This window comes from Fulmarus glacialis, unplaced genomic scaffold (genome assembly GCF_000690835.1).
Source record: "Fulmarus glacialis isolate BGI_N327 unplaced genomic scaffold, ASM69083v1 scaffold38076, whole genome shotgun sequence".
NCBI lineage: Eukaryota > Metazoa > Chordata > Aves > Procellariiformes > Procellariidae > Fulmarus > Fulmarus glacialis.
The window spans coordinates 13,553-37,283 of NW_009219421.1; the positions used below are offsets into that span (position 1 = coordinate 13,553).

Below are 23,731 nucleotides of genomic sequence, written 5' to 3' on the forward strand. Positions count from 1 at the left end.
AGAGAGATTTTGCATTAAAAGCATTTTAGTACTGGTCAGGCTGACAACCTGCCATGATGATGAAATAATGTGCAGAAAGTAATCGCTGTACTTTAAGCCAGCAGATCCATTTGTATATATAATGTGAAACCTGTCCCCTTCTTTTATTAATAGCACCATGTGCAATTAATCCCAGAGCTCCCTAAATATGTTATATGTTGGTTTTGTACAAAGTCTGTTCAAAGAAAGAAAGTCTCCTAAACTGGCAAAAAGTGCTCTGGAATATTCGTCCCGTGATGCGAATGGTATTGTATACTTTTAACTAGATCACAGTGTCAGAAAAGAGAAAAAGAAATCTTCAAGATCACTTTCTTCTTCCACCATTGCCTTAGAGGACGTAGTGCAAAATCTGCCTGTTGTTCCACCTGAGGAGCTCTGCTCGCCAGTCCTTCCTCCTCCTTAGAATGAGACTTGAAAAACATCCCCAAAGCTAAGCACACAGTATGCAAGCAGCACTGAACTGTGTCTTTCTATTTGTTGCTAGTGTTCTCTACTGCCAGTCTCTGAGACCTTTGCTTGACGCTGGTTTCAAAGTAGAAAACCTTAGCATTCAAATCCCTCTACAACTCTCCAGGTAATTATTGTTCATAAGTGAAGAGACGCTTTTAAGAAAATCCAAAGAAATGCTAAAGATTAAAAAAGGAATGCAAAGGGAAATGAAAACTCTTTGCCTACAGCTGCAGTTCCTCTTAACAAAAAGTTAGGTATATGTTTTGTTACTGAATTTTGTTTCTGTCTTCCTGGCATGATTTTAGTGCAGTAATTTGGGTTAAATGAATGATAACAATGAAACTCAATGAAACTTTTCTTCTTTAACTCCAGATTTTCTTGTTTTGCTTGGGGGCTTTCCAGATCTGCCTAAAAATAAGGGTGCTGCTGATAAGTACAATGAAGGCTACAACATATGATTGTTCTTACTGCCTTAGCTGAGCAGGAAGATAGTGCTGTAATTAAAATCTGTAATTCCAATGTTCCAGATATAGCATGTACCTAGTTCACTGACATTTCTGTCTACCTTCACATTAGCATCATGTGATCCAAGTATGTTGCTTGTAAGGAATTACTGGTAGTATAATTGCACGCTTGGACATACCTATATTTACATGTTGCACTACAACAACAAAGCCAACGTAAAATTTCATTTTGTGAGTTACGACACAGACATGCTTAAATCAGATAAGTGTCATTTGTAAATTATTGAAGACATAATTACTTTGTAACCAATCAAGCCACATTTCACCAGTACTTCTCATTCATGCAAGTCCTATAATATTACAAATAGCCCAGACTAGGAATGAAGTCATTAAAATGAGATTGCAGTAGACCAATGAGCAACGTAAAATATCTGTAATAAATGCATGTCTAGATGCACCCTGCACCTCCTATTGATTCCCCTGGCATATGCTATACACCTTCAAAACCCTCCTCAATGGAGGAGGCCAAAAGGGGATGAGCAAGCAGGGATTAAGGCGATATGGGAAGGGAACTTCACCGTGCGGAGTCGGAGCACGGTGGGTGCTCTGCCACAGGGCAATATGGTACGCGTGGTTACTGATGCCCTATGCCTTCATTTCTGGCACCTTGCAAATTGTGCGCTCTGCCTTGCTATGCTGAGCTCATTGCTAAGTGGCACCTACAGGAAAGCAGCTTCCAGCTAAAAGCAGCCAGTGAGAGTTTTGCATTATAACCAGTCTAACGCACAATTAGAATATGTTACTAGATGTGCACATTTCTAATTTCAGTGTGTGCAGAGGGCAGTCGAGCAGTGGTTGCTCAGCTGTAGTCCCATCTCAGGCTCCATTCTTGCATCCCGGAGGAGCCGTGGAGCCAGCCTGGGGTGCGGTTATTCTGAGCTCTCAATCACATGGTCTCAGAAACATTTTAATAAACTCTGACCAGCAACACGGCCAACAGCTTTGCCTCAAAATAAAACAGCTACCCAGGATCTCGACGCAGCAAGAAAGTGTCTCGTCCAGCCGAGAAGATAGCAACTCTGGTACCCAGCAAAAATGTCTGACAAAAGCCCCTTCGAAACGGATATGCTGACGCTCACGCGATTCGTTATGGAGAAGGGACGCCGCGTTAAAGGAGCAACAGGGGAGCTGACACAGCTGCTCAACTCCATGCTGACAGCCATAAAGGCCATTTCCTCTGCAGTCAGAAAGGCAGGCCTTGCCCACATGTGAGTCCTACCTAGCGGCACGGGGAGGAAGAGGAGGTAGAGAGACAGCTGCTTCTGCAGCAAGGCTGGGGAGAGGGCAGGGATTCATAAATACGTTGGAAGGGTCTTTTTTAAGCTGAGTAGGCATGAGGTCAGAGCCTGGATTATCAAGAGTGGGAAGCGGGAGATCTTTCTTTCTGGAGCATTTTAATACTGGGCGTGAGATAGATATTTAGACTAACTGCTGTTCTGTAATATTTTACTCTAAAAATGTAATCCAGAACTTTAATGCACTGCGCATCTCGTTATCCCTTGTGAATGTTGATATTGATCTGTTTTAAAATCTACTGTCAATTTGAAGAATATCATGCCATGATATTGTCAGTGCAGAATATCATACCGTGGTATTTTCTGCTAACATCCAAGTCTGGTGCTGAGCTGTGCAAATCAGGGCTTAGCTTATCCTGGGAAGCTGATGTTCTGCCTGACTGCAGTATAAGTAATGGTCTAAAGCAACAGCCCTGCGAGAAAGGCCATATGCTGCCATGCATGAGTGCATTTCCCCTTCCTTCCTCAAGTAGTATCAGGGTTACAGGTGGGCAGTCTTAAAATGCCCTATATGAAACCCAAACATAACAATTTGGCATCTAGTGATTCAGCAAACGGAATAAAGAGTTGCCTTAGCAAAGCCTGGAATGAACCGAGCTGTTCCTTGTACAGCCAGGTGAAATGGATATCAGTGTCGTTCCTTTAATGGTGATCTATCTGAAGCAGTTCAGAGAGCTGGAGCGTCCTAATAAAATTATGCATTTAAAATATACAGGTTTTGTTATGTATTGAAATATGTGTTTCTGTCTATGCCTGTGTATGTACATATGCACACATGCATAAAAAAGACAGGGAATATATTTGTATAAGAAAGACAACATTTGTAATTCTTTTTTTTTTTTCCCCGTGAAAACAGCAAAATGTTTTTTTGTGCTTCTGTTGACTATTGCATCCCTCAATGATCTTTGCAAATCATTAATTCAGTGTCTCAGTACTATCACCCTCACTTTACAGGCATGGACCATAATATGTAGAGAGGACATGAGATGTAGTCAAAGTTAACAATAGCATCAGGCTCCCATGCCCTAACTGTTAAACTGTACTTTGTACTTAATAGGTGAGGCTGAGCTGTTTTGCCTCCCTGACTTAGAGGAACAGTTGCTTTTATTTCATTTTTATCTTCAATATGCAGCCTCTGAAGTATTTAACAAGTGGGGAGAACCTCTATTTGACAGACTAGGGGTGGAATAGCCACCCAGACTACAGGACACACAGCTACTGTGCTAGATGAATCTTCCCTTCAGAAGGAAAACATCCATCACGTTAAGAAGCAAATGTCTCTTTCTATAAACAAAAGTTTCAGGTGGTGAACCAGAAATATCTAAAGTATCCAAACACACAAATGAGTAACTTGCACCATTCAAATTACTGCAACTAATCATGAAATTTCAGAAATTCCCATGGCAAACTTTCAACCATGGTGACTGGCTTGCATGCATCTGCATTTGTGAAGTTACAGAGCTCTGATTTTTCTAGCCCTTCCAAATAGGAGACTGTGAAATGACTTCTTTAATGTTAAAAAGCTCAGCATGAATTTTTGACAAATTTGCCATTCACAAGTAAAGGAGGACTTTTTCCAAGCTATAGACTTGAGCTAGGAATGGGCCTGAAAACACACTAACCGGGGAATAGGTGCTTAACACTCCCTGAAAAATCACGGTCCTTTCCAGTATCTCAAACTTGTCACTCCAAAATAGAGTGCCCAAAACACTCAATACTTCTGAAAAGCTAATACAGCTTTGAGCTTTGAGAAAGACAAAAAATCTACCCTGCTCCCAACCAAGGCCTGCTGCTGACCAACATCCTAGGGACTAATTAGTTGCCCTTTTCCGCTTCCTTTTTTTTTTTTCCATATTGAATAAAAATGCCCTATCTATTCCCTGTATGATTCCTTATACTTCTAAGATGTCCAGACCACGCATATTAGTCTAAACAGTGCTTCCTCAAGTGAAAATCTCAGAAATATGTATACTACTATATACTACATCATTAGTATATTGCTAAAATCAGGATAGGGAACGGAAGCATCATCCTAACTCAGCTGAGGATCACTGAATAAAACAGACCTTGATCCTGAGATACAGTTCAGCATGGGCAATTATCTGGGGGTGTCTTTAAAGCTTCTGATTTTGGGGTGGCTGGGGACTGATTGGGCGTGTGTTAAAGGACCATCATGGAGCTCTGAGCAGGCAGCAGCAGAAAATAACGCAGATGCTGACTGCCCCTTCTCCTTCCTCAAAGCTGCTGCCAGCTGCTTCGTGGGGCTGCTAGGGAAGCCTGGCACCCACTGACCTGGCTGTGGGCTCTGCTCCTGGCCTGGAGAACATCCAAGCAGGAGCAAAAAGACCCAGGTAAAGCCCCAAAATGATACCATCGCCCTTTCTCTTTCTCATGCACCCATTCTCTCTTTTGTTTTCTAGCAGAATCAACCGTCTACTAATCCACCTTACCAGTTTAATCCAAAGGTTAGAAGTGTGGCAAAACGAGAGGAAGGAGCCACCCTGACTTGTTTTTTTCCTAAAAACCTGTAATGTTAGCCTCCCTCAGGTTTCTTGATATTCTTACTTTTCTGTAGGTTTGGTATAGCTGGCACTGTGAACGTAACCGGTGACGAAGTGAAGAAACTGGACGTATTATCCAACTCCCTGGTGATTAATATGCTCCAGTCCTCCTACAGCACCTGCGTCCTGGTCACGGAGGAGAACAAGGAGGCCGTCGTCACCCCGAAAGACAAGCGGGTCTGTGCAGCTCCTGCCATCAGGGGGTTATCGGCTCTGGCAGCAGCAGGTGGCACTCTTGTTTCAAACATGAAACCTGGGCCTCGCCCCAAAACCAACCCTTCCCGGGGGAATCCAGAAAATTTGCACCATTACTGCATTGTTTTGATTAATAACTGTGGTGGATGGCATGGTTTCAACAGCTAACGGAGCTGTGGAGGGTAAAATTGTTACTGAAGTATTGTGAAGGGGGGAGAACAATTATTTTGGAGTTTGTTAACACATCCCAGATCCCAAGTGTAAGTGTACTATTACATTCCCTAACCGCCGGTGTAACGGTTTTGGATTACGCTAATATTTAGGCAAGATAAAATGAGATGAGAGGCTGGCAGAACTGGGTTTTACATTACACGTCCAGAGGAAACACCTGACTGCTTCAGCAGGCTTCCCCCAGGAGGGGATCCTATTGCAGCAAGATACTGCTCACGCTGATGTAAGCAACCCTTCCCCAAGATGTTTTCTTTCTGCCTTCTTACCCTCAAACCTCACATCACAGGCAAATCCTTTAATTCAGAACAAAACGTAACAAAACAAAACATATTTACTCGAGGAAAGTGCTCACTTCCAGAATGAGTCACTCCGTTTGCTTTCAAGCGATTTCTTTTGTTGCTTGGCAGCAGAGGACTGCTCCTTTCTATCATAGGATTTTGTGCTGTCGGAGCAGAAACGTGCCCTCTCCTATTTCTCTGGCAGGCCCTACAGGGAGTGAGCGTTGCGCTGCAGGGCCAGCTGGGTCAACAATGCAGCCTTCCCTGACAAGCTGTGTCAGGCCGCGCTTGGAAGGTTAAATGCAGTCATAAAAACATGAGTTTTGTCAGGCAAAAGGAAACAATAGTGCAAGACTACATATCATTTAACGCTTCCCTTGCCAATTCTGTTTTAGGGTAAATATGTGGTGTGCTTCGACCCCCTTGATGGCTCATCCAATATAGACTGCTTGGCACCGATAGGAACAATATTTGCTATCTACAAAAAGGTAAGAGCATGAATGAAGCACACCTGGCATGATTCACTTGGTGAAAGCAAAATGTCTTGGGTATATCAACTTGCTTAGTTTCTTTCCCAGGTGCTTTAAGTGTCTTTGGGATCAACAGAGCCTTAGAAAGAGAAGAAGAGGTAACACTTGAGATTCACGTGTGCTAAAATGCTGCCGAATTCCCAGGAAGGGGACACTCAGTCCCACGAAATTGTTAAGTGGCAGCACTTCCCTCCTCCAGACACGCAGGCTTTTAAATAAAACCCTCTCGCCATCAGGCACCTGGTTAGCTCCTTCAGTAATGCTTTACTTGTTGCAGGAGGGCTGAGGGGTGTCGCAGTGCCTAAGAATCGCAGTATTCGTCTTCCCGGATACTGGCTGGGGAGGGCTGATGGTCGCTGCCTGGACTGTGTCACAGTTAGCAGAGTGGTGGCCTCCCGGTGCGAGTTGCTATGCCTGTTACGGATGGGGGTTTATAAGCATGCTGACGGTGGAGGCCACCTGAGGCTGAAAGAAAGAGTCACCTACAACCACCCGGGCCCTGCCAGCATGTCTACTCCCATGGGGCTGCACAGAACAGCAACTGCGCAGCAATTAACAACCATTAATAGTTAGAGTCATGCCGAGTCTTGTGATTGGATTGCTAATCTGCCAGCAGTTGGTGTTTTTCCTAAAGCCTGAGCTTACAGTCATATGACTATGGGAGACCCTCAGCCATCACTATTGTGAAGTAACATTTACAGCACTTGTGACTGCACAGGAGACTTTGCAGATTCAGATGCTACACTTCAAACATATGAAGATATGTTTTTAAAGTCTGCTCTCATCTTTTAACTCATAATTTTCAACTGGCTAGTCCTCATTTTTTACATTTCTGGTAGGCGATACACTGATCATCACTGTTGAGAATATGCATGTACTAGTAAACCAAATAGTTATGGCACAATCTCAGCAGGATCATGGCACAAGCCAAATGCTGGCATATGGCTGTCCACACTGTTCATCGTTAGTGCGAACCCCCATCACAGCAGCCCAGGCCAGGCAACACTGAAATGATGCCTGGGTATGGCTTGTGGAAGGAGCATCCCAGTATACCTCCAGTACCATCTATTACCTTGCCTTTTGCAGGGAAGAGAGCTTAGCTGTACAGATGCAATCCAAGTCACGTGCCCTCATGGTAAGCAAAGGGGCCCCCACCCTTTTCATTTATCTCTCTAAGGATAGCCTAGAAGACTACAGCACCTCCCAACATTTACAGTAGGCAATAGCTCTGTTGCCCGCTATTCTTGAAAGGTGGTAAGCACCACCTTACAAATACTAAACACTAGCTTTCTGTTTAGAAGTGTTGTGTTAGGCTACTCTGTGTAACTATAAAGGCAAGTGCTCAGTGTGATTAATAGAGCTTAGCAGGTTGAAATACAGATTAGATTTCTCTACCATCTTTAACTCACCTGTTAATGTGTGTAAAGACTGTGGACTGCCCAGTTTTCCCTAGGATTCTGCTTCAGAATAGAAAGATTTTCCCAAAGAACTCATGTTGTTCCCAAATGCTCAGGTTTTCAATTCATTTTCTGATCCTTCCATAGTTGTTGTTCTAATACATATAAAGATATTTGTTGTAAATACTGTTTCTAAATTACTTGTTTTCATGTGGGTGGATACCCTTCAGCGCTTCATAAAAAGAAGATTACATTGCTTTGTACAAGTGCTTCATATCCAAATGGAAACCCTGCTGCTAGGAAGAAGCATGGTTTGTCAATTACAGGAAAAATTTATCAATTTTCCCTGGAAAGTTACAAACAATGTTGAATTTACAGACTTTCACTTGCATAATTCTTGCCATTAAAATGTTAATTCCAAAGTACATGTTAATTAATGCACCTTCCTCTCAGACAAGACAGTTTCATAGCAACACTATTAACTTCAAACACTATTAACTTCAAACCATTTGAAATAATGAAATAATAGTAAGTGCTTTATTGATTGTTACCGAAGGGTAGTGTGAAAGGAATAAAAGTGAGATGTTTACCCTAGTGTAATCACTTAAGAAATAAAATATAAGTTCAAGCCATTTAAGGTTCATGAACATAATTTTGGAAAAGCTAGAACAATTGTAATTCCAAAGGATGACCCTTAGCACCTGTCTGATATTTGGTACCTTCCAGTTCTCAGATGATTGCATGACTCGTTTTCTCACCGTGTCAGCACCTTAACTTCATTTCCAAAGGCACACCCTCCAGAACTGAAATACTTGCCTCATATTAGGAAAAAAAGATAATAAGCATTTTTCTACAAAGGCCAGACTTGGCCAATACATTTCAAACCTGAAAATGGTTCTCTGGCTGCTCCCAATCCAGAGCCACCATCACGGTGACAGGTACCATTGCCTCCTGCCAGAGAAGCACTGCATCAGTTTCTTAGAGAAAACCACTGGGAAATAAATGCCATCTTAGGTTTATTTAGTTTTCCGCCTGGCTTCTACTTTCTGAAGCATGGGTAGTATTGTTAAAAAGACCAGAAACATCAGAAAAGTGGGGCTAAGGCAGGAGCCTTGCTGAATCAGCAGAAGCTGGAGCAAAGGATAGGACCTTGACAGTCACTGCTGCTGAGGGGCTCTCAGCTGCTGGAGTGTCAGGATGTGGTGACAGTAAGTTTGTTTTGTTTGGATTCTTCCCAGTTTTTCATGCCACTGAGCTGAATCTACAACTCTCAATTCATATTCCACATACACGCTATGAAACTCTGCTGCTTTGTTTCATTCTGGTTTTAATGAAAACCAGTGCCTCAGATGTATTTTATTCCCCCCCCCTTCGTTGTCATGAGGACAGCGTCCTCCCCTCCATGTGGTCCTGCACAGAGAAGGTGTAAGAATTCAGGGCAAACGCAAAGGATACTCATGAAACATGTGATACAAACGGAGACCTGGAAACCAAGTCCTTCCAGAGCTGCTCCCAGCACTGATGAGAACTTCTTCATGTGATGTGGGCAAATCATACATGCAAAAATTTTCAGACTCAGATATCACCTGAGGGTACCCCTATAGCCAGACTCTGTGGACCTTGTTTCATCTGTTTCACACCAACAACGAGCCAAAGTGACTCTGTCACTCTGTCACAATGCTTGTCAGAGCTTCTCTGCAGTCCATCTGCCTATTTCAGTGCTTTGCACAAAGACCTCTAAAGAGATTTCACTACCGCTATCTCATAGTCAAAGTATAATAGAAAGGAAATCCATCTGTGCACCAGAAAAAAGTGAAAATATTCAGCAGCTATGAGAATCTACTGGCCAACTTAATTCCCTAATTTGTTTCACAGTACATGGTACTTGGCAGGACAAAACTCCTGCAGTCCTAACAATGAAATATCAGCTGATCTCCAGCTTTTTTACATTCTGACAAGCTCTGCAAAATGTTTGTTTAAGACCGAGCTTTTTTCCTTCCTTTTGGAAGCTGACTCTTGGAAACACAGTTGGGAATAAGGGTGGAAAAACAAGTGAATTCTGCCCAACTGTCCATCTCCCGAGGGAGGAGTTCCTCTGTTTTTTCAGAATAGTCAACAAATATGTGGTTTCTCAGCCATATAAACATAGAAAATGCATTTAAGAGAGAGGACTGAAAAGCTCATCTCAGAAAATATATTTTAAATTGTATCTCACCAGTAGCTACGTATACTGTATATACACAATGTTTTATAAACAAACATCTTTATTTATAGAAAGTTAATTTTTATTTAATGAGGAAAGCATACAAAAAGCTAGGAGAATCATAATGTGTTTGCAACCAGTGGTGTAAATGTATGTTTAATTCTGCATTTAACGTTGCAAATAATTAGTCTGCTATAGACAACCATTGCTTTTGATGTTGAGATGTATGTGCCATGGGGATATCTTTTTGAAAGAGAAGATGCTATGTAGGGTATAATAGTTGGTTCTGTAAAAGATTGTTTAGCAAAAGATTAGCCACTAATAGTCAGTATTCAAAGCTCTGGAATATACAAACAGGGGTTTTAACTAGTCTTCCTTCATTATGTGCATTATAATGTGCATTATAACCTCTATGAATAAGCAGCTTGACATAGAGGAATTCCAAGGGACTGCACACCAGATGTATTTGTACATGCTATATTTCAGCTCCCATGAAGAGCTGGTTGGCAACTGGATTTTTTTCCACAGAAGAACTTGGCAAAATAATAATAATAATAAAAAGTTTTCAGCAAGATACAGCTAAAAACTGTAAGCGAACACAACAAAAGTAACAAAATCTTTTAGCTGAAATTTAAAACATTTTGATGTGGAATTACTATTTTCATATGCCATGAAAAATGTAGTTTTGGTGTCCCACATCTCAGTTTTCCTCTAGATGTTGGCATACAATGATGAACAGGATCCCCAGGTTACCCTTAGACTTCCACCTTGCTAGGACCCTGATGGGCATCCTGAGAGCTCCATGCCACAGGGAACAGAGAATTTCTCCGTTTGTTGGAGGAGGGATGTTTTCCTTTGGAAAAAGTCTGTGGAAGGCATTCTTGATTTTTTAAAGAATTTTTTTTTTTTAACCAGATATTTTGGGCTAGACCTGCTATTTCTATTTAGCTGCTAATCAATCTAATTAAGCCCATGTAATCACTGAGAAATTGTCTGAGTCTGGAACAATAAAATGCTAAACCAGGGCCTGAAGAAAGGATCTGAGGGGGTTCTCATTTTAATTCCTTGTCAACCACCACCAAAACATCCACAGAAGACCCACCACAATCGACAAGCTTTTAAAGAAACATTAATATCAAGCATTCCCTACCCATTTTGTTGTCCTAGAAGGTGAAGGCTGGAGCCAGCCTTCCCAAGTGCTCTTGGCCGCTCTGCTTTCTTACCCTACCAGTCAAACTCTTGTAAGCCCTGGCTGAGGCACATCCCCAGAGCTGGCTGGAAATATTTGCACCAGGTCTGCTTGGGCTGTTGTTGTTCAGTGATAACCAACGTGCCAAATCAAAATACGAGTGTCAGAACTTGATTAAAAGCCTGAAGTAAAATGCCACGTGAATGTTCTATGTAGAGTTATATATGCATACCTGCACACAAACACACGTTACATACGCAAATGCATTTGTTATTTTATATATAATATGAACATTTATATCACTTCAGTTACCCATCTCTTCACCAGCAGAGACCAATGCGCAATCTTGGTTCCATCGTGTTGCACCATCTACCCTTCAATTCTGCATTACTGGAAGCAATTTATCTGTAATGTTAGTTACTGCATTCACCTCACAGTTATTCCTCTGAGGGGTGTCAGTATGATAGCTTATGTTTACATTTACAGAAAATTAGTACCCCTGTTCTGTCTCAGATTTCTGATGATCTTGAATTAATAGACTGGGCTGTAATGCTAAGGTATCAGCTCTGTTGCAGGTATCATATTGATTGCATGACGTATAAAATAACAAACTCTCAATGTCCTGTCCCAGCACGCATGTGTACTTGTACCAAACTTGCCCTGAACTAATGGGAACAATCTCTATTTTGGTTGTTTCAAAGGCCTGCATAGACACAAAAAAGAAATCTGTTCCACATTATTATTGAAGTGTTGTTTTTATTGTTCCTTATAAGAATTTAACCTTCAGTCTGATGGTAATTTTTCCTCAGGAAACAGACGACGAGCCCTCTGAAAAAGATGCTTTGCAGCCCGGACGCAATATTGTTGCTGCAGGCTATGCCTTGTACGGCAGTGCTACACTGGTTGCCCTCTCCACAGGGCAAGGAGTGGACTGCTTCATGCTCGATCCGGTACAGTCATGGTGTTAACCCCATTGCCACTATCTTTTAGAGCTTTCCGTGCTCAGGTTTATTCATTTTTGTTACTCCTTGTCTCTGTAATCTAGGCAATCTACGTGATTATTTTTAACATCCACGTCCTAGAGCATCCCACCTCCACCTTACAAGTATTTAATAATACATGAGTATGTTGGTTGTAATACGTCTGTTTGTTTTTCCTACTCAGTGGAAGAAAGTCTAAGTTAAATAGCATTTGAAACCCTGCTCAGTCAAACCAGACTGCAGGTTTGCACAAACACTTAAGAAAATTTACTCTGAACAGTGTCTTTGCCTCCTCTTAAAGGACTCCTGCTTTTTTCTTGTTCTTGCTTTTTCTGTCTGCAGAAGAACCTCAGCATGTTCAGTGTTTAGTCTGGAGCAAGAAGCATTGTTGATACAGTTCACGCAGAGTGATGACTGATTTCCTGAGTGCAATTTAGTTTTATGGCTAAATCCTCTAAGTTGCATACCCAATAATTTGCAAAAGCACAACCACACCCATACAATCGGACGAGTGTCACCCCTTGGTGACCAGCCCAGGTGCCCAACAAGTGTTACTGGAGGAATACAGGAAAGAGAGCTCTCATTTGAGAAACCAGCATTAGATGTGGGCAATGACATAGGAGTTCTTTTTGATAAAAGGATGCATTATTATCAAAACTCCTTTTAACCTTTATAAATAGGCTCATTCCAAGAGGGAAGAAATGGGAGCTGACCTGGTCTGGTTAGAGACAGAGGAAGACAAGGTGGAAGTTGCACTCAAATTGCAGACAGCAACACCTGGGGGTAGCTGACCACATTAACTTTAAGATATTCGGACAAGACAGGCAAGAAGAGTTCAAAAATCAGAAGGAAATGTAATTTCTCTATTTGTAACCTTATGATTTGTGGACAGAGATCCACAATCCACCTGCTTTCAGGGCTGATTCATGCTCATTTGATATGCTAACTATTATAGTCGAATTGCTTTTTGTTTATACTATCAATGTGGCAAGTTTTCATGAACTTAACACAGATTCTGTGCTTTCTACTCGTTCGAAATACTGTGAAGTTATACACAAGACCGGTGTTGAAAGGACCAAGCTGTGCTAGTGTTTCTGCCATCTCTAGTGTGACAACAGTTACAGTAAGTCAACAAAATGTTCTGCTGCTTGCTAATAGCTGGTCTATCCTGTTCTTCTGTAGGGTCTTGGTGAATTTATTTTGGTGGACAGAGATGTTAAAATCAAGAAGAAAGGGAAGGTATACAGTCTCAATGAAGGTTATGCAAAGTATTTTGATCCTGCAATGACAGAATACTTACAAAAGAAGAAATTCCCTGAGGTAAGAAAATATTAGCACTGTACACAATGTACTGTCTGCTGGCAAGCACTGCCTTCCATGCAGCTCTGGCCAATGGGAAAAGATTTGAAGGCCTTGTTGAGTTCAGCCCCCTGTAACCCTTTCATGCCATCAGGTCCATTTTGGGTATGTATCTGATGTGTTGGTTTCTGGTGCCCTGACATCTTTTATAACTTAGACTTCGGTAAGTAAATTCATTGCTTGTCGTCACTGTGTGGAGGAAAATGCGCTGTACATGAAGAACCAAAGCTTTTTCAACAAAGCTTTGAAACTGTGCCAGCAAAATGTGGGGGTACCCTTGTTTTCTAGCTTATCTGAATTTGCAGCTCACTCATATGTGCAGCCGGGCATTTGGGGCTAGATTCCATGTACTGCCCGGAAGGTGCTTGCAGGGATCGGGGTGGCATGATCTTCCCCTTCCTGTACATGCTTGAATCTGAGAAATGCAGTATCACTCTCGCATTATCTACTTGCATCATATGGAGCGCAAACCAACCCACAGGTTGAAAAAAAAAAGGGCGTGAAGCACAGTTTCACTATATTCTGTTGTTAAGAGGGTTATACTGTATCCCTGAGAGAGATAAAGCTGAGAACGTCCCATATATGATGAATTTCCTCATGGGGACATACAGCTCTGTATGGCCTCTAGTCAATGCTAGGAGGACACAACACAAGCTCTCAATGTGGGAAGCTGGAAGCTCCCTAGAAAGTGTAGCAATGTGGCCAGTAAGTCATAATGAAATATGGTGACACGTAACAGCTCAGGACTGTATTTGGCCAGGAAACTGGTTTTAATGCTCTTCTTGTTAAAAAAAAGCTACAGGATTTTTTTTTTAAGCTATTACTTGAGAATACTTATACAGGGCTCATGTAAAAATCAATGTATCCAGTAGAGAACTTCAGGGTGCTGTACAAGAGAAATGTAATAAGTAAGCGTTTAAACCATAATTCTGTGAGAAGCTCCTTCTGAGCTGAAAATCTGAATTTACTGCATTGGATATAGCTGCAATGCTGACCTCTTATCAAAACCTCTTTTCCATATTACCCAGATTGTCGCTACAGAGGGTGTCACATCACAGCATTTTAAATATATTAATTTTGAATATTTGAGGCTATTTTGAAACTTCAACGTCTGCTTTCAATCCAGTTGTGAGAGAAGCAGAAGCCCACAACTTTCATACTTCCTGAAAACCAATCCAGCTGGGAAAGAGAAGATCTGTGCTTCTCATTCTGCTCACTTATGCCAAGCTATGTATTCAGTATAATGCACTAACACAGGATTTATTAATTTGTGTTTTTGCAAACCACCCAGGTGTTGTTTAAAGTAAAACTCTTAAGCAAATAATAAACCTCAGTCAACTATAGAAAGACTGAAGAGATTTCAAGCCCACTGGAAAGACCAGAAATATTTCACCACAGGCTCAGTGTGGACAGCTTTATCACGTGATTCACTAAATCATTAGGACATACAGGAAAAACCTCATTGCAAACATTATTTTACCTCAAATCTGTGCTTCATTTGAGGAAAACCTATTGAAAGTGTTGTTGCACTAATGCAACAGAAGCTGGCAGAAGGTATTTTTGTTACTTTAAAGCAAGCAGCACAGTAGTGCATGGGTTATTTGGGGCAGGGGAAGCCTCCTCAAGGGTGCTGAGCAACCACATCACTTTCCTGCTCTGAAGCTTAGGTTTGTCTGCATGAGAAGGGCCAAGGCACCAGTGGCCACAATGCACAAGGAAGTGCCCTGCCCATCTGAAAGCTTGTTATGAACCTGAGTTTTGGAAACAGCATAACTCAGTTCCTTGATTTAAAAAGAATGTTATATTTGTGTTGTGGGAGGACAAGAGAGAGAAGGTGTTGCCACTCTTCCATAGCATGAAAGAGTGCCTGCTTCCTGGCATCATCTGTAAGCCTTACCAGCTACCTTCCCTCCAGCACTCAGGTGGAGCATTGCACAGCTTTGGTCTTTGTCTTCCTCTCTTCAGCACGCAGAGGGGCAGTGGGGGGTATCTGCTGGATCCCCCCTGCCCGTGACTTGCAGGGGAATTGACATGTGGGGCATGGGGGATCCCTTCTTATTCTTCCCCTATGGCCTTCTGGCCACTAGAAGCCAAGAGATTAGGCATTAATTTCAGCTAGCTGTCATTTTCTTATCCCTTTTTTTCCTTTGATCCTACCTCTATTTCCTCCTTCTTATGGTTCTTCGTCAACATGCTGTTCAGGTGACTCTCTAACATTGCGATGGAAAAGTGAAAAGTTAAAAATAAAACAGGCAAACAAAGTAGGATGTTGTCCACAACATGTCCCATGTTCTGTATCACGGTCATTGGTGACCAAACATTACAAATCAACTGTTTATATGGAGAAGAGATCAGACAGTTTGGACTACAAAGCCATGGTGGCCCTCAAAGTTTCTTGTGGACCACCATTCACCTAAGGCATCAGTTCTGAATTAAAAGCACTGGAAAAGTGCTGCTGTTCTGCAGGTCAGCTGTAAACCTCCTACCATTGTCATGTGAGTCTTAGTGGGAAATATTTGTCTAGACACATTTGTTCTGGAATGACAGTCCGGAGTAAAGCTAATTTTTTGTTAAGCATCACAAAATCTCCTGCTGCTTGACCAGCTTGAAGAGCAAGCTGCTATTTGCAAGGCTGCCTGAAATGCAACATGTTTACTGCAGTCTGCACTGTATAATGGGCACTGCTGGGCCAGGAACTGTTTCTGCAAGAATTTCACCCTAATTCCTTTCCTCCAGTAATGCTTGCAGGGTCCTAGCCTCCAGCTGGCACTGGTTTGCTGACGGTAGAACTCAGAAACATGCTGTGAGCACTGTTGTGCTTTGCTATTCCACCCATTTTTATCTTCGCTTCCTACACCACAAGAGATGTTGAGTCTCATCACAGCTTGTTGATTGAGAACCATGCAACGGAGGCTGCCTAGTTAAGAATGCCATCAAAAACTTATAATCCACAGCATATTTCAGCATGAAGCATTCTTTTGCCAGCCAGTCCAGCTGTGCCTGAGTGACATACAAAAGCTAATAAAAACACTGTGCTTTTGCCATCATAATTGTATGTGGAGGGAGGGATGCAGAGTGTGGCTGCTGCAGTCTGTAGAAAAGACTTTTTTCCCCCCACTCTCCTAGTCATCATAGTTGTGCAAGAAAAACATGGTCTTGTTCTGCTGTGGAGGAACATAGCTGTCAGAAATCAGTAGAATAAAGAAGTGAGAAAGTGACTTCCAACACATTGTGAAGAAAAAAATCACAGGACTATCTGTCATAAGCCAATTTTGTTCCTCTGAGTTAAGCAAAGAAAAGCAGTGGAAATGGTGAAACTAAGAGCAATCACAAGTTTACTCAAATACCATGGACGCTGACCAAGGGAACATCAAGGTTCTCCAACTCTTTCATTAGCATCAGCCGAACAAGTGTGAAGTGCTCACTGGACAAACACACAGCTTGGCATTACTCAGACCTTGGGATGAATTTCCCTAACATTCATGCTCTATTATTTTGTTTGAGAAGAAAACCTGGGAAATATGCCAACATGCATGCAACACCTATTAACTTTCTCATCTGTAAGAAAAACGCATGAGTGACCAAACTGGAGAAACAAGAAGTAACATTTCTAGTAACTAAAAGGACTATTTATTCCTCCCATGCAGGTAGCTGGACGCTAAGGGAAGTGAAAATTTTATTTCAGTCTGTGGTTCAAGTGATAACTGTACTAGAATGGAGGAATTTCTCTTCTGTATTTTTTCTCAGCACAGTCTCAGCACTGTGTTTCTAGCAGGTGAATTTCTATCAGGGTAAGAAGCAAATAAAATTGTCAGTGCCATCTCTTCAGCTTCACATAACACTGCCCATGTACACATAAATTGTGCAAATGACCTGCACGCGAATAGGAAATCCAGCACATCCAAAACATATTTGATGATTTGTTCACAGGTGGCTCAGCTGTGCAGCTCATGGTTAGTAAATTTTATACATGTGGGTTGCAGACTCCTAATTTGATAATGTCATAGAAGCAGTCCTTAGCAGTCTGTTTCAGGGCCTGCTTATGATCAATACACTATGACTTTTCTTAATGTTTGACAACCTTTTCTTAAGACCTGCTTCATCACCTTCTGAAAACATAAAAGAGAGCTCTTCCTTTGATTGTATTTTTAAAGGTAATTTTAGACTGTAATAACATCTTTCACTAAAAATAGTCTTTTCTTAAACTGCAAACTTGCTTTGGTCTCTCTTTAACACTTCTTAAGGTGTTTTTTTCTGACCTCAGATTTTTTCGGTTGCAAAGTCACAAGTGCAAACAGCTGTGAGATGGAGAAGCTATCATTTGAAGTCTAAACATGTAATTATTTGAGGGTAAGCCATGAAAAATAAGGGATGAAATACTTAAAAGTATTGTTCAGCTGTGTCTGGAAGTAATAGGGCCAGGTTTAAAGAAAACTAAATGTAAAAGCTCCAGGCTGTGTCTTATCCATCATGTCTGTCACACTTTGTATTGTTTTCCTCTGAATTTTCAATAGCTCTCCTGATGTGTACAAGAAGAAAGAATCATGGAAAACAGCACAAGTAGAGTTGAACAATGGCTATTACTTTTTTCCAGGCTGGAAGAGTTCTCTGTTCCAATTTTACTACCAGCTGTATCAAATATCCAAGTATTATATTTAGTAGCTTAGGACTCAACTTCCTAGCATTATGTTGCATTATGTTGTGTAATCTCATGAGGATCTCTTCCCATTTTAAGAGAGAGTAAATATCAAAATTTCACAGTTGCATAGAACAGTTTGGAAAAGTGATTTCAAAATAGAATTATATTTTTCTTTATCTGTGTTTTTTCCTCCCACTTGTGGATTTTTTTATCCCAGCTAACCTCATGATTTTGCTGGGAAGGGTGACTACCTTGTGATGTCTGAAAGTCTTGGAGCCGGCAATGCTGAACAAGTTCTGTATGTATTTCTCTGGATTTAGTACCAGCACAAGGCAAGCTTTGTAGAAAGCACTAAGATCTTTTATTAGACAACTGATCCAGACAGAAGAAACATGCAGAGGTCTTTTCAAACTTTCAGCATTGCCATACACAAATATGTATGTGTATTAAATGTACCTGAAGTTCCAGTCTCTAGTAACTTTCTGGGGAGGCAAAAATTCCTCCTCTGCTTCATTGAAGACAGAGTGAGAGATATCAAAAGGCCAACAGACTTCTTTGCATAGTAGCTTTCAAAAAGCTTTCCTTCAGTTTACATTTGTACTGTGTATCTCCCCTTCATAAAAGTATGGTGACGCGTCGCTTTTCTCAGGTGGAGCTTATTTGGTGTATATAACTTCTATTTGTGCAAGACACCTTGCTTGTCTTCTGTATTACCTACCTTACCATTTTTATGACCAGCAAACATGAGACTGATATAAATACTTCCCTGATTGCTCTTACTAAAATAACCTCTCCTTCAACAACATTAATTCCTAAGCTGAGAGCAAGGAAAACTACATCCATGAATAAATTGTTATCTCCCAAACTAAGCTGCAGAATGAATCCTATGACCAATTCCACAACTTGACAAACAAGCTAGAAGGAAAAAGCTGGGGTCCTGTGGGAACCATCTGGACATGTAGTGAAAAGTGACATCCTTCCTCATACCCTGGCTTAGGAACCAGTGAAGGATCAGCAGTCAAATGGTACCTTGTTCTGATCACGTGAAGAAGCTTTCACTCACTGTTTGCAGTCCTTGCTTTTTCACAGGCTGGGGGTTGGTACCAAATGTGCATGTGAATTACAGGCACCCTGATTTCCATACTGCAAATGCAGCTCTTTAAAGTGCTTATTTTAGAACCCCACAGGTGATCACTACGTCTTACCAAAGAATTAAGCTTCAGGCTGGTTTAGGCATTTACATAAGCAGCCATTGCTTTAAGCAGCTTTGATTCCTGTTTTATAACAAAATTACATTTTGCCATGCTACCAGCTCTCTAGCATGGTAGATATAATGCTTTACTCTATGTTTTTCAGGATGGCAGTTCCCCGTATGGTGCCAGGTACGTGGGCTCCATGGTAGCTGATGTTCACCGTACATTGATGTATGGTGGGATCTTCATGTATCCTGCTAATCAGAAGAGTCCTAAAGGAAAGGTGAATAATTTGACTTACTCTCTGGTGAACTTAGTCAACCTAATACCTCTGGTTTTCCCAGAGATGTAAAGGAATAGTTTAGATATATAAACAGATAATAATTTTCCATCCCTGGAGAAAATTATTAATGGATATGACGGTCGGCAAACAAATTTAGGCAAGAAATTTAGGCAATTGCCAGTTTAGGCCAGAAATCTTCCTGTGTGCTTTTTATATTACAAACTAGTCAAATGGTTTTAACTGCAACCAAGGGCTTTATTCATTTTTCTAAAGAGAAACATTTCAGTACCATAGAAACCCGCTGAGATACCTATGCACAGCTGGCAGATACAACACAGACTTACGGAAGACCTCTGCCCTTTATATTGGCAACTAGAGTCCAGGTGGTTTATGCTGAACTCCAGACAGGGTTTTGTCCAATGTTAGACGACCGAGTTTGCCTACCTACTGTTTCCAAAGGGTACTGAGCTTACTATCACCAGCCCTGCAAACACAGGCTTCTACTAACTGATCTGAAAGATTCTGTCAGCGGAAGATGAGTTTCACGCATGCTAAGATCAGTATTCTGGGAAAAGATGATTTCCCATTTGGACACCTGTACAAAACACACCGTGACTTCATGCAGTGCAATGCAATGCAGTGACTCCCTGAATCTGCTGGGCCATGGACCATAGCCAACTTCAACTTTTCTCCTGCAGCATCAGATACCCTCATTATCAAATGTGATAATCTAAACAAATAAGTTTTAAAAGAGATTTGGTTATACAGCTGATCTGTGGACCACTAGTAACCTGCAGGTCATGCTCAGGAAATGATTGGCTCAATGCATAATAGATTGGTCATGGTGTTCTGACTCCAAGACCACCTTCTTTCCTGGTCAATACCATAAATTGACCAAATACCTTAAAACATTCTATCTAAATGTTTTTGTATCCTTGGCTGGTATGTGCAGGAATTTGCCCTCATAAAACTACTTGCCCCACCTCCCACACTGGTATCAGAACACCTTGATGTCTACAGTTCTCTAGGGGCAGAGGATTACTGGTTCCATCCTGGTGAGCGTGTATTTATCATAATAACAGCAGGTCCAAGTGGTCTGGGAAACGAGGAGAACAGAAGAAGAACTCTCTTCAGAATACACAACAGAAAATGTCTGCGTGTTTGTCCAGGCAAATTTGATTAAATATTTGATACAGCATTCCAGAAAAAAACCCCAACCAACCAAACAAAAAACCATTAAACAGTGTGGATCTGTTTGTGTATCAGAGCAAGAGACAAAAAAGGAATTTGCTGCGTGTGGGAGAAGTGGGTTTGCTGACCGACCTCTTCAAATTAAACTTCTTTTTTTGAAATCTGTTGAAGATTTCTCTTCGTTGTTGAAGAGAAAAGATGAGAAACGGGACAAAAAACCAAATGTACAAAGTATTTATATAACTTTATAGATATCAAGATCTCTGCGTGAGTTAGCCTACATTGACTATTGGATTGATCTGGCTTGCACTGCCATAGTAAGAGAGAGTAATGAAAGAAGCAAAACCGTACTATCATTACAAATAAACGTTTTCTTCTTTCCCTCTCAGAGTGCAGGTGTATACAGTTCTTTTCACATAAACCTCTTCTTGTTAGAGAGATAATGCCTTTGTGGCAGGTGCCCTGATCAACATCCCCCTCAAAGACAGCCTATGCACTTGGATAGAGAGCAGAGAGGAAGCAAATGTCACTGGAATTGATCCAAAGGCTTTAGAGCAAATGTAAATAATATCTATGTAGGCCCTAGCATATAGAGCTCTTTCTTTAAGTTAAAGAAAGTATGAGAACAAAATGCTAAATAAGCAGTGCAGAACCAACCAACAAATAGATCCTCTTTTCAAATCAGGTATGTTAAATAGTATTTTTTATAAATTTAAGGCTTATAGTTCTCTACTAGGTGAAAAATATTAAACCTATCTGAAGACAGAGCCCATCTAAAGGTCCCTAAGTGCAATTGCACTACTCCCTGAAGGAAAACTGCCTTCCTTAAGCCATGTAGTCAGAGTTAAGCAACAAGAAACTCAACATGTGGTTCCACAGTGGTACCACTGCTGTTTTCTGGCTCATGATCTTCTAAAAGTTAGCCATGCACTAAGGAGAATAATAGAGGCTTTTGGTCCTATGTTGCCTGTCAGATGAAGTCCTTGTACCAGAAGAGCACTTCAGTGGGCTTTAAAAATAAGAATGAAGGTAATATGTGCTATTTAAGTTTGTGATGCATCATGATTTTATTACAAACAGCGTGATAAAGGAATGATGGGAAGTAAAGTCCTGTGTTCAACCCTTTTCTTTGTCTCTATATGACAGTTGCATTCTGTCACGCTTCCTTTTTCCCAGAAAACATTCTCTCTTTTGCACATGTGAAAAACCTTTAAACATAATATGTACTGACATACATAATTTGCTTTTAGTAATTACTGCAGTTACTTCTGAAAACAGAGTCACTATCTGGATGACTTCAGGCCACTAATATCTATTCACATTTCTGAAGGCTGCAATCAAATCCTGAAATTTGAAACTGGGAGCATCAAGTTTCAAACTCCAAAATATCCTGACCAAACACAACGTGATTACCCAAGCTTAGAGATGACACATGAAGCCTGTACACAAGAAGAGATTTTGGCTTTTCTTTCCCGGTACTGTTAACTTAGCTGGCTTAACTGTTTTGCTGATGTCTGTGGGCCCGACAGCTACTTTTGACATTTTTGACAAAATACAGCTTCACTGATGCTGCACATCAGAACGTCAGCTTGGAAACAATAGTGGTGACGCTTGGATGCAGGGTCAGTACACTCTTCCTCAAAACAGAAGGTGTGAAGGGAGGTCAGAGGAGGAGAGGGAACAAGGAGGGGCTGATAGAGAGACATTGCTACTTAGGTCAATTGATGTTTGGTACAAAATTTTCCAAAATCACAAAAGGAGTGTTAGGTTCTGGTAAGTCCTTTGGTGTAATTTCATGTGTTCCCTCTTTCTTTCTAGCTCCGACTTCTCTACGAGTGCAACCCTATGGCTTTCATCATTGAGCAGGCAGGTGGGATAGCGACTACAGGGACTGAGGCGGTGTTGGATGTGAAACCTGAGAGTATTCACCAGAGAGTCCCTCTTATCCTCGGTTCTCCAGATGACGTGCAGGAATACCTCGCTTGTGTACAGAAACACCAGAAGAGCACCTAAAGGCTTTTCCACATCAGACCTTGCTCATCCGTCTTCGGTCTACAGGAAAAGCCATACCTTTCAAGATGGTGGATTCTAGCAATTAGCATCCATCTCTCAGTGAAAATCCCACTTTATGAGAACAAGAAAAATAGTGAGAATGGCTGATGGGAAAAACAAAAATTTCATTTCTCCCTGCAGACAAATGTAAAAATCCTTTAACTCTGATTCATGCAGTGCAAACATAGAGACAGAAGCCTGATCATTAAACAAAAGCGACTTACTTTATAAAATATTCACAAAAAGAAGTGGATTGTGCAGTACCCCCATTTGATCTGAAGCTTTACATCTGACATTACATGGTTGGCATTGTTTGAGACAGGATTTTTACATCAACATTTGCAATGCCATTATATGGATTTTCTGCCAGAGGTTTTGTTGCAGGTGCCTTTTACCTTGTCAGCCCTGAGAAGACCGAAAGTCTCATGCTGTCTGAAACAGTGTTTTTAAGCTCCAAATTATATATGTCTTGGGTAATTAATAAAGATGAAAAGGCTGCAATGTTGCCAGGATATTTTGGTTCTCATAAGAACAGGAAAATGCCTTGTGTTATTTACAGACAGATAACCTTCAATGGCACAGATTACAATAAACCATCGCTATGGATGTGACACTCAAATCATGTGTATTTCCTATTTATCCATTTTCCTCTGCAACAGAAGTTGAACTATTGCCACAAAGCCATTGTTACACCTCCATTTTCTTTTACTTTGAAAGGTTCTCATTCCAGGTTGAAGCTTGCCCTTTCATACATGCTACGCTGCTGTTGCTAGCCACCTCCAGCACACCCGTCCTGTTGGTGCCCTAGTGCCACGTCTCAGACTCGACAGCACCTGAGGATATCGGGAATCAGCTCTGAAACTAGCAGGCATTCATTGACCCATGAGAGCAAAAATCACTAATTGAAAGAAATGTGTGATTATGTTAAGTGATAAGGGTGTGAAAACTGGGGTTTAGGTCACTTGAGATATTAGACATCCTGATGCCTTTATAACCCTCCTGTCTCATTATATGGACGTTTCTTTTCGCAACCGTCCTGCCGAAAGGAACTCCAGCCCCATCTGCTCATTTTCACCCCTGCTCCACGCCCCCAGCCATGCTGATACAAGACTTTATTATGAACATTCTGTGAATTACATTAG

The 23,731-nt window shown here is 41.3% G+C and overlaps 1 protein-coding gene across 1 annotated transcript; it reads left to right on the forward strand.

Annotated features, from left to right (window-relative positions):
- Positions 1-1,430: 1,430 nt before the first annotated feature.
- Positions 1,431-22,600, forward strand: FBP2 (fructose-1,6-bisphosphatase 2). The gene is made up of 8 exons (XM_009580366.1): positions 1,431-1,496; positions 1,983-2,221; positions 4,884-5,046; positions 5,969-6,061; positions 11,702-11,842; positions 13,055-13,192; positions 19,227-19,346; positions 22,356-22,600. The coding sequence occupies exons 2-8, from the start codon at positions 2,049-2,051 to the stop codon at positions 22,548-22,550; spliced, it is 1,023 nt and encodes a 340-aa protein (XP_009578661.1). The 5' UTR covers positions 1,431-1,496; positions 1,983-2,048; the 3' UTR covers positions 22,551-22,600.
- Positions 22,601-23,731: the final 1,131 nt, after the last annotated feature.

What these genes read in the sequence shown, in the direction of transcription:
- FBP2 (XM_009580366.1), top strand. Translation starts at nt 2,049, where the DNA reads ATGTCTGACAAAAGCCCCTTCGAAACGGATATGCTGACGCTCACGCGA. An exon ending in AAGGCAGGCCTTGCCCACAT is followed by an intron (nt 2,222 to 4,883) that starts GTGAGTCCTACC and finishes ACTTTTCTGTAG; the next exon opens with GTTTGGTATAGCTGGCACTG. An exon ending in ACTGCTTCATGCTCGATCCG is followed by an intron (nt 11,843 to 13,054) that starts GTACAGTCATGG and finishes GTTCTTCTGTAG; the next exon opens with GGTCTTGGTGAATTTATTTT.